The sequence below is a fragment of the Hypanus sabinus genome, chromosome 16, assembly GCF_030144855.1.
Source record: "Hypanus sabinus isolate sHypSab1 chromosome 16, sHypSab1.hap1, whole genome shotgun sequence".
Taxonomy (NCBI): domain Eukaryota; kingdom Metazoa; phylum Chordata; class Chondrichthyes; order Myliobatiformes; family Dasyatidae; genus Hypanus; species Hypanus sabinus.
The window spans coordinates 9833036-9844184 of NC_082721.1; the positions used below are offsets into that span (position 1 = coordinate 9833036).

An 11149-nucleotide genomic window follows, 5' to 3' on the forward strand; every position below is an offset into this window, starting at 1 on the left:
AGCCGTATCAAGCTATGCAGCAATAAGCCAAGATTAACTAAAAACACTGCAAGAACGATGTATAGCATCTGGAACACAAACAAATTGGGAGGCCTCAATTTTGCAACTCATTAATTAGTTTTACAACAGCTAGCCAAGATATCATAATACTGCCTGGGAAGGTCAAATATTGGTAGACCATATTGGTTCAAACTTTCCGTTCACAAGAGTGACGATGAACCTCTGTTTGCTTGTCACTTCAACTTTCTATTCCCAACCCACTACGATTTCTGTTCTGGGACATCTAAACAGTTCCAATGAACTTGAAGAACATCAAAGTTCAAAGTAAACTTATTATCAAAGTACATATATAATCAGCATATACTATCCTAAGATTCTTTTCCTTGTGGGCTATTCACAGTAAATACAAAGAAACACGATAGAATCAATGAAAAACCACACAAAACAAGACTGACAATCAGTGTGCAAAAGACAACAAACTCTGCAAATACAAAAATAATAAATAAATAAGCAATAAATATCAAGAACACGAGATGAAAAGTCCTTGAAAATCAGTCTATAGGTTGTGGGAACAGTTCAGTGTTGGGATGAGAATGAAGCTGAGTGAAGTATCTTCACTGGTTCACAAGCCTAATGGTTGAAGGGTAATAACTGCTCCTGGACCTGGTGGTAGGAGTCCTGAAGCTCCCGTGCCTTCTTCCTGATAGCAGCAGCAAGAGAGCATTACCAAGATGGTGGGGATCCTTGAAGACAGACACTCCTTCCTGCAACAGCTCTCGTATAGATGTGTTCAAAGGTGGGGAGTTTACGTGTGATGAACTGGATTGTATGCACTATTCAAAGTTGTGCTCCTCCCATTTACACTTTTTCTAGACCCATCTTTATTTTTGTTCATTTTACCTTGATTATCTGATCTCTCCTGCTTTCCACCCAATCATGCCCCCACCTTAATACTCTCCAGCTCAATGCCCCACCACCATACAACTTTCCAAATCTTAAAACTGATGTATCTTCAGCATCTTCCAGTAGTTGTAGCAGAAGTAAACAACCTTAAATATTAACTCTCTTTCTCTCTTCACTACTGCTGTGTAACTTATAACAAACCATATAAACCATATAACAATCACAGCACAGAAACAGGCCATCTTGGCCCTCCTAGTCCGTGCCGAACCCTTAATCTCACCTAGTCCCACCTACCCGCACTCAGCCCATAACCCTCCACTCCTTTCCTGTCCATATACCTATCCAATTTTACCTTAAATGACACAACTGAACTGGCCTCTACTACTTCTACAGGAAGCTCATTCCACACAGCTATCACTCTTTGAGTAAAGAAATACCCCCTCGTGTTTCCCTTAAACTTCTGCCCCCTAACTCTCAAATCATGTCCTCTAGTTTGAATCTCCCCTACTCTCAATGGAAACAGCCTGTTCACGTCATCTCTATCTATCCCTCTCCAAATTTTAAATACCTCGATCAAATCCCCCCTCAACCTTCTACACTCCAATGAATAGAGACCTAACTTGTTCAACCTTTCTCTGTAACTTAATTGCTGAAACCCAGGTAACATCCTAGTAAATCGTCTCTGCACTCTCTCTAATTTATTGATATCTTTCCTATAATTCGGTGACCAGAACTGCACACAATATTCCAAATTTGGCCTTACCAATGCCTTGTACAACTTTAGCATTACATCCCAACTTCTGTACTCAATGCTTTGATTTATAAAGGCCAGCGTTCCAAAAGCCCTCTTCACCACCCTATCTACATGAGACTCCACTTTCAGGGAACTATGCACAGTTATTCCTAGATCTCTCTGTTCCTCTGCATTCCTCAATGCCCTACCATTTACTCTGTATGTTCTATTTGGATTATTCCTGCCAAAATGTAGAACCTCACACTTCTCAGCATTAAACTCCATCTGCCAACATTCAGCCCATTCTTCTAACCGGCATAAATCTCCCTGCAAGCTTTGAAAATCCACCTCATTATCCACAACACCTCCTACCTTAGTATCATCGGCCTACTTACTAATCCAATTTACCACCCCATCATCCAGATCATTTATGTATATTACAAACAACATTGGGCCCATAACAGATCCCTGAGGCACCCCGCTAGTCACCGGCCTCCATCCCGATAAACAATTATCCACCACTACTCTCTGGCATCTCCCATCTAGCCACTGTTGAATCCATTTTATTACTCCAGCATTAATACCTAACGACTGAACCTTCTTAACCAACCTTCCATGTGGAACTTTGTCAAAGGCTTTGCTGAAGTCCATATAGACTACATCCACTGCCTTACCCTCGTCAACATTCCTCGTAACTTCTTCAAAAAATTGTTGACTTGTTGAATATTTCTAATGGCTGCTTTTATTTTGGATTTCTAGCTTCTGCAGTTGATTTTTTTTTAAAACACAAACTTGCTCTAACTATTTCATACTGGAAACCAGAGCCTGCTGCTTTGGGGAGTTCCATGCGCAAGCAATTGCCACTCTCTTATTTAGCTCCTACAGTGAACTAAAGTCTTAGGTGTGTGTATATATATATATAAAGCTGGGGCACACAGTACTGTATTTGTCAATGCGGAGCAGTGACCAAGCTTGTAAATCTGGTGGGAGCAAAGGATGTTGGAAATGGTGAGGGTGGAGCACTGTGGGAGGGGTGTGGGACGGGTGGCAGAGGAGTGCCTGGGGTGGGGATTGGCACGGGTGCAGACACACCCAGCTCTGAGACACCAGGCAACGTTATTTAATTCCAAACAATTGGTTGACTGATCATTTCAAAATGTCTCTCTGATGCTTTCCACTCTCTCCCCTCTTCCTTCCCCCTTTCCCAACCGTGATTCCTGTCTTCTTGCCCCCTTCCCACTCTCATTCCACAACAGAGACCCATATCAAAACCAGGCTTATCATCATTCACACATCATGAAATTTGTTTTTTGTGGCAGTAGTAGAGTACAATACATAAAATTACTACAGTACTGTGCAAAATTCTTAGGCTCCCAAGCTATATATACTGTATATGTCCTAGACTTTTGCACAGTACTGTATATGTAAATAGCATTCAAATTAATCCTCCAACCCAGTTGCCAAGTTGTCTGATCTTTCTCAGCAGCACCAAAACAACCCTATTTTACTCCAAGTTGGAAAATCTGCATTTTGCTGCTGAATCACTGCACCCAGCTATTTGGTTAAATTAATCCTTCACCTGGCTTCAGCTATCACCTTCCAGCTTGTACGCCTTCCACTCCACCTACCTTCTTATTCTGGCTTCTTCCCCCTTCTTTTCTAGCCCAGAAGGGTCCCAGCCCAAATTGTCGACTATTTATTCCCCTCCATAGATGCTGCCCGACCAGTTGAGATCCTCCACCAGCACCCCTACCAACTGTCCCACAATCTCTTTGACTCATTGCTGTCAGGAAGGAGGTACAGGAGCATCAGAACTTGGACTGCCAGACTGGGTAACAGCTTCTTCCCTCAGGCTATGAGACTAATGAATACCTGCCACCACCACGGTCTCATCATTAGGACAGCAAGGTGTTTACTGTGGCGTTTGCCTGTGCTGCACTTCACTACATGCACTTTGAGTTATATTTTATTATTATTATATTTTGGTTAATGGGCTGTGTGTGGTTTATATTGTGTGGGTGAGCATGGTCCAGAGGAATGCTGTTTAATTTGGTTGTACATGTTAGGGTATATTCTGGACTTAGGGTGCATAGCAAAATGTTAACTTCAGCAACCAATCATTAAATTAAATTTGAAATGCAACTCTCGACAATAGGTTCCAAGAGCTGTGGACAGCAGTTAATCAAAAAACTAGGCCAGGGGTCAGCAACCTTTACCACTGAAAGAGCCACTTGGACCCGTTTCCCACAGAAAAGAAAACACTGGGAGCCGCAAAACCCGTTTGACATTTAAAATGAAATAACACTGCATACAACGTTTTTTTTTGCCTTTATGCTATGTATAAACAAACTATAATGTGTTGCATTTATGAAATTGATGAACTCCTGCAGAGAAAACGAAATTACATTTCTGCATGCAACAAAAACATTTTGAACTCCGAAAAAAAGACGTTGGGTTGAAAGTTACTTTTAAGTAAAATATTCAATGTCTATTTGAGTCCTTCTTGTATTTATGAAAAACGCCGAACTTAAATTTTCCGCCAGCAGCAAACCAAAAATAACGTCAGCCAGCTGTCATCCTGAAAAATGAAAGGACTATTTCACTGAACTATGAAAAAATATGAATATAAGTAAAATAATAGGCAATTAAAATATTTATCATACTTGGTTAATGGGATTTCTGCTCCTGGACCTCAGCGCACAGCGTCTGCACATCAGGGCTGTATGATGTCACCTTCATCTTTACACAGGATCGCAAGCTGTCATCTGTGAGGTTTTCAATATCACTCCATTTGTGTTTCTGAGCAAGAACGGCCTTCTGACGGGCAACATCTTCAAGGTCTGCTGTCAAGCGTCTAAACTTGGACACCCATATGTCTTTGTCGGCTATGTCGGCCAGTTCCATCTCAAGATCAGGTTGACTCACACCTGCCAATGCAGTCGTATTCAGTAGGGAAGGATCGATGCTTAAGGGAGTGACCGGGAAGGATAATGTGTTTTTTTCCTCTCTGAACTCACAGAAGCGTTTCCCAAACGATGTTTGCATTGCGATGATTGCAGAATGTAAATACTCCGAAATTATCATGTCGTGACCTTGTTTGAACTCTCTCAAATTGGGGAAGTGAGACAAAGTGCCTTTCTGCAAATCTCTGGCAAGCACTGTCAACTTGCGCTCGAATGCCAAAACATCCTCCAACATGTGCAGGGCTGTACGTCCTTTCCCCTGAAGAGCTGTGTTCAGCGTGTTCAGGTGCGCTGTCATGTCTACCATGAAGTGTAGCTTTTCCAGCCACTCTGGCTGTTCCAGCTCAGGAAAGGTGAGCCCTTTGCTGCCCAGGAAAGTTTTCACTTCTTCCAGACACGCGACAAAGCGTTTCAGCACCTTCCGTCTGGACAGCCAGCGATAAAAACACGTTGTAGCGGTGTCAGTAAACTGCAGTCAAAGATAGCTTTATTCGAACTAAACAGCCTTGCTTTTAAGCCTCCCTCAACCCAGCCCCCATGGACGCAGATGCTGCAAAAGACGCGTACTCACAAACCCCCGTAGGCTATCTCCCTTAGCCGGAATGCCGGCTAATTGTGAGCCGTTTCGGATGTGGCAGGAAATGTACAAGATCACCATAATTACATTTCAAAAGCTAACAAACTAACATAAAATACATTTTAATTAAATACTGACCAATTATTTCCCAAAGCCACAGGGAGCCGCAGCACAGAGGTGAAAGAGCCACAAATGGCTCGGGAGCCGCAGGTTGCCGACCCCCGAACTAGGCAATGCCGATTAACATTCATTTTGAGTGTCTTAAGTATGGGTGCGAAGGAAGTGGTCTGAAAGTTGAAGGTAATTCAAAGGAATGTATTGTAGATACATTGTAAATATAGAATTGTCCTTTGATCTTTAGCATATAAAATGTCATGTGATATTGGGTCTAACAGGCCACTTCGTCTGACAGGATCTTAACATGATGTATGTGTGTCTCTCATTTCATCAAATAAAAAAACTACTTCACATCTACCAACCAGCTGCATCTCTCCAGTGACTTAGTACACATTATAAAAGTATACATGTACAGTCCGATGACAATAAACAAATTTGAACTTGAAATTCCTCCAGCATTGTGTACGTTCATCTGGATTTCCAGTATCTGCAGAATATCATGTGTTTATGGTCAAATTAACACCTACAGTACTACCGAATTGTGAAACGAGTTTAAAAGTCACGTAGGGATTGTTTTTACTCCATATCACTTGCATCTCGATCATTTCCATTCCATAATTCAGACCTATATTATTTAATATCACATGATCTTTACACGGTATGATAGCATAGTGTACAAAATGCAAATTATTAACTACCATCACTATTCAAACTAGATTAGACCACTGCAAAACTATTAAAATCAGCAAGACCCAATAAGCACTTCAGCACTAGGTGAATGCAATTTTCCACACACGCATGCGCAAAACAGATTTTTCTTGACCAAAAATATTGTGCATTATAAACTAAGAAGGTGGTGGGTGGAGATGCATTTCTACCAAAGGAGGTGCAAGGCACTCCTTCCCTCCGCTAGCCTGCACTCACCCTTGGACAAAGTGTAGCATCTGCTTTAGCCTCTGCCCCTCCCCCCGTCAAATCAGGGTCACATGAAGCCATAGGGGCAGTGGTGGATGGTCGTATGAGCAGCTGGTACATATCACAAGTCTTGGTTATACACCCACTGATGCCAGGCAGTCTCTGACGAGTATTGCTAATGACTGGGGTGACCCATCTTGTAAAGATGCTGCCCAGAAGAAGGCAATGGCAAACTACTCCTGCAGAAAAAATTGCAATGAACAATCATGGTCATAGACCATGATCGCATACGTTATACGCCACGCCACAGAATGACAATGATAAGCCAAACTGAAAGACAATTCCTTTCTCCTTTACTTGCTAGCATGTGATAATGAAATGAATGAGAAAAATTGTTGCCTAGGCATGTGAACATTTATATTTTGTGTAACTGCTTTTATAAAGCAGGATGTACTATGTGCACTCTTTCATAAAGATGAATGGAAATGCAAATAACTCACACTGTATCTATGGAAATCTAATCAATTAGAAACAGCTCAACTGAAAACACACTTGCATGAGTTAGACGGTTCAGTCCCTCCTCCAGAGAGTTGAGCACAGAAATCTGGGTTGAGACTCTGCTGAAAATATCATTGGTCTGCAAGGCAATTTGCAGGAGAGATTTTAAAACAGGGGCACTGTCTTTTTAGAGTCAAAGAGTCATACAGCAATGAAACAGGCCCTTTGGCCCAACTCATCCATGCTGACTATATTGCTCAGTGAGCAAGTCCCATCTACCTGCATTTAGTCCATAGTATTCAATACCTCTCCTCTCCATGTAGTTATTTAGATGGTTTTTAAACATTGTTGATAATGTGTGCCTCCACTATTATTTTTGGCAGCTCATTCTGTAACACTTAAATATAATCTTAACTGTCAACAGATGAGTTAAAACAAAAATTGGCTTCAAAGGCATTCAAAACTGACATTGGTAAATCTTCTGATTGGAGCAACAGACACACCATGGAAGAGCGTGCTCCTCGACCTCACAATGACTGGGATTACTTATTGCACTGAAATCCCAGGTCTCACAGAGTAAGGAGCACTGACAGAGTGAAGCTGGGTGCAAACAGGAGCCTTGGGTGCTTCAAAACTGGACTGATGATTGGTGGCAAAGGGTAGAGGCAGAAGGTTGTTTTTCTCATTGACCAGTGCTGAGAACTTTGTTGTTTATGTAGTGCGATCAGTTGGGTCAAATATGATGTTCTCCTAAACTTAGGGCAGGGGTTCCTAACCTGGGGCTCGTGGACCCTTTGGCTAATGGCAAGGCTCCATAGCATAAACAAAGGTTGGGGCCCCTGGCCAAGGGGTTGTCTGTTGGTATGACTTCAGGTGGCTGTAGAGGCCAATCCAAGATCCACTTATCTTACAAAGGATGTGCTGAAGCTGGAGAGGGTTACAAAGAAGGTTCACGAAAATGATTCCAGGATTCTTTTGATATTTAAAATTTTCCCAATCCCATAACTTCTCACTAATTTTTGCTCTACTATATGCCCGCTCTTTGACTTTTATGTTGGCTTTGACTTCCTTTGTTAGTCATGGTTGTGTTATCTTTCCTTTAGAATATGTTCTCCTCTTTGGAATGTATACATCTATGCCTTCCAAATTGCTTCCAGAAATTCCGGCAGCTGTTACTTTGCCATCATCCCTGCCAGTGTCCTTTTCCAATCAACTCTGGCAACCCCTCTCTCACCTCTGTAATTTCCTTTACTCCACTGTAATACTGACACATCTGACTTTAGCTTCTCTTTCACAAATTTCAGGGTGAATTTGATCAAATTATGATCACTTTCTCCTAAGGGTTCTTTTACTTTAATCTCTAATCAAGTCTGGTTCATTGCACAACACCCTATCCAAAATAGCTGATCCTCCTAGCAGGCTCAACGATGAGCTGCTCTAAAAAGCCATTTTGTAGGTATCCTAGAGATTCCCCCCTTGGAATCCCACACCAACCTGATTTTCCTAGTCTACCTGCATATTATTTAGTCCCCCATGACTATTATAACATTGCTCTTTTGGCATACATTTTCTTTCTCCCATTGTAAATTGTAGACCACATCCTTCACACTGTTTGGGTGAGTCTGTATACAACTCCCATCAGGGAGTTTTTTTACCCTTGCAGTTCCTTAGCTCTATCCACAACAAATCAACACCTTCCAACCCTATGTCACCTCTTTCTAATGATTTAATTTTCTTTCAAATCAACAGAGCCAAGCCACCCCCTTTGCCTTCCTTTCCACCACGACAAGGTACATTAACATGGATGGGAATAATTAGTAAACTTACACATGACACCCAAGTTGGTGGTGTTGTGGATAGCAAGGTTGTCTAAGGCTATAGCAAGTAACATAAAATACTCAGCAAGTCAGACAGCATCAGTGGTGCAATCTGCCCTTTTAACGATCCCGTATCGTAGAGTGGGAAAATAACTGCCCTTCCCAACAGCTACGACAACCAACAACTCTTATCAGAATATCTGGTCACGACGGCACATATGCACTAGCGTCGAGTTAGCGTTCAAAGTACTTCACTAGCTACAATTTGCTTTGGGGCTGGTAAAGGTGATCTATGAATGCATTTAAAAAAGCACTTCGGGACAGTGCCTCGCCGCCAATGGCCATGGAACAGCTCGCTACGTTCGGTCGAGCCGGGACTGTCAGCGGACCTTCGGCGCCGCAGTGTGTGAAGCATTTGAACAGAGGTTTCTGTTTCCGGATGCGAGGGTGTGGGGGGGGGGGAGGTTTGCTCACTTACTTTTACCTCAAACACGGAGAATTATCCACCAGACAGTACCCCCAGACCGTTAGCCGTTCAAAATTGGCACAGGGTAACTCCAGTATTCTTCCGGCGCACGTGATCGCGCAGACTTGCGGCGCAGTGTACCATGGGAATTGTAGCTCTTTTGAGCTTTCCTCTCATTGAGAGAATCGGGCTGCAAACTACAACTTCCACAAGGCTCCGTGTGAAGTTTATCGATCTGGGAATTTTCACCCCACTGGATTAGGATCGTTTAAAGTTAATGAGAAGACCAGACATTTCAAATTAGCGTTAATTTTTTTTCATTCGTGGGTGTCTTCAGACATATTTAACAGGGGAAGGGTAAAAGAAATGTTTAATACAAGAGCTTCTGCAAATGCTGGCACTCTTGAGCAAAATAAACAAAATGCTGGAGGAGCTCAGCAAGTTACGCAGCAATTGTGGACGTGAATAAAGAATTGCCGTTTTTATGCCAACACCCTTCACCAGGACACTCCTGATGAAATCGTGGTGGGAGGCCTCAGCCTGAAATGTCAACTGTTTACTCCCCTCTACTGATACTGCCGGAATTGCTGAGTTCATCCACTATTTTGTGTGTGTTGCAAAAGGAAATTTTTTTTCTTTCCTTCTGTACACCCTCTGCCAAAAGTTCAGAGAGAAATGAAACAAAGTGGGAAGAGAAGGTTGGAAAAGCAGTATGCAAGATAAATAGATGGCAACAAAGAATAGGGGGAAATATTTTAAAAGACAAAGACTAAATCTGAAGAATTGCTGTATCTGAAACCATGCATATGAATAGCAAAAATGGAAGTAAGCAAATATAAACTTACTGTCATTATAGGAAGTCTCCATGTTATAGCAGGAGATTCTTTAAAAATCAAAGATCAACTTTAATTGCTCTATACTTGTACCGTATTAGGAATTTGCTCAATGTTGCACTGAGATGCAATACTGAGCGTCATAGGAAGTCATTCCTGCCTGTGGCCATCAAACTTTACAACTCCTCCCTCGGAGTGTCAGACACCCTGAGCCAATAGGCTGGTCCTGGACTTATTTCCACTTGGCATAATTTACCTAATATTATTTAATTATTTATGGTTTTATATTGCTATATTTCTACACTATTCTTGGTTGCTGCGACTGTAACAAAACCCAATTTCCCTCGGGATCCATAAAGTTTGTCTGTATTGGCGTGACGTTCAACAATTACGGCGGCCATGGTAGTGTAGCTGTTAGCGCGTGCTATTGCATTTTAGGGCATCAGAATTCACTACTTGCACCATCTGTAGGGAGTTTGTACACACTCCCTGTGAGTTTCTTTCAGATGCTCTGGTTTCCCCTGCATGCTCCAATTTCCTCTCACAGTCCAAAGATGTACTGTTAGTAGATTAATTGATCATTGCAAATTGTCGAGTGATTCGGCTAGGATTAAATAGGTGGGTTGTTGGGCCAGAAGGGCTTGTTCCATGTGGATTCTCAAAATAAAAATAAATAATTAAATATAAAGAATTCTATAAAAATAAGCTGGAGGTTAAAGTATGGATACAGATGCATAAATAACAGCATGTATTTAAATGTATACAGCAAAGTAGTTATGAAGTGCCCTATTTATAAGCTGGAAATGCACAAAAAAATGTGGGAGAGGATCAGTGATGACAGGAAAATGAGCAGACATGGGAAAGGTAGCCAGCAGCCCACCTCATTGACTCTGTGAGCCTCCTAAGTGCTTCCTGCTCTGCTTGGATTGTCCCAGCTCCCTGAAAGTTGTGGCTTACTGGGGCTGGGGGGGGGGGTGGAAGAATTTCCCCATTCTCACCCAACAGAAGACAACTGTAGCCATGCAGCAGCTGGCAAACACCTCCCCATCCCACTGAGTTCCCAAACACTCACTCGTGTATATCGGATAGCCATATATCGTAAACACAAATCTAAAGAAAGGAGAGTTGTTTCTAGTTTTTTGGAAGAATATATTGAAAGGAATAATGGTAGACAGGCAGTGATCTGTATCTAAAAAAATTGACGCCCTCCATTGGAAAGGGTTGACCCCAATGTTCAGATGGAGAGTTAAGCACTGGGCCAGATTGAAAAGATCTGCAAGGTACAGGCTGATTAAAATTGCTGCTCCACGATGTTTACTCGGTTTTG

At 42.1% G+C, this 11149-nt stretch overlaps 2 protein-coding genes across 6 annotated transcripts in view; both read right to left on the reverse strand.

The window, feature by feature from the left end:
* Nucleotides 1-9110, reverse strand: part of scamp4 (secretory carrier membrane protein 4) — a 38209-nt gene extending 29099 nt beyond the window's left edge. Inside the window, exon 1 of one of the 5 annotated variants that reach the window (XM_059991104.1) lies at nucleotides 9002-9110. The gene's annotated coding sequence lies outside the window, so the exon portion shown is untranslated. Of the gene's footprint in view, nucleotides 1-6760; nucleotides 6780-7482; nucleotides 7502-9001 lie in introns of those variants that run through there. The other 4 variants (XM_059991105.1, XM_059991106.1, XM_059991108.1 and 1 more) reach the window with 4 other exon arrangements.
* Nucleotides 3793-5065, reverse strand: LOC132405778 (general transcription factor II-I repeat domain-containing protein 2-like). The gene is made up of 2 exons (XM_059990788.1): nucleotides 4300-5065; nucleotides 3793-4214 (listed from the first exon to the last, which is right to left on the reverse strand). Exon 1 carries the CDS (start codon nucleotides 4904-4906, stop codon nucleotides 4304-4306), a length of 603 nt encoding a protein of 200 aa, XP_059846771.1. The 5' UTR covers nucleotides 4907-5065; the 3' UTR covers nucleotides 3793-4214; nucleotides 4300-4303.
* Nucleotides 9111-11149: the final 2039 nt, after the last annotated feature.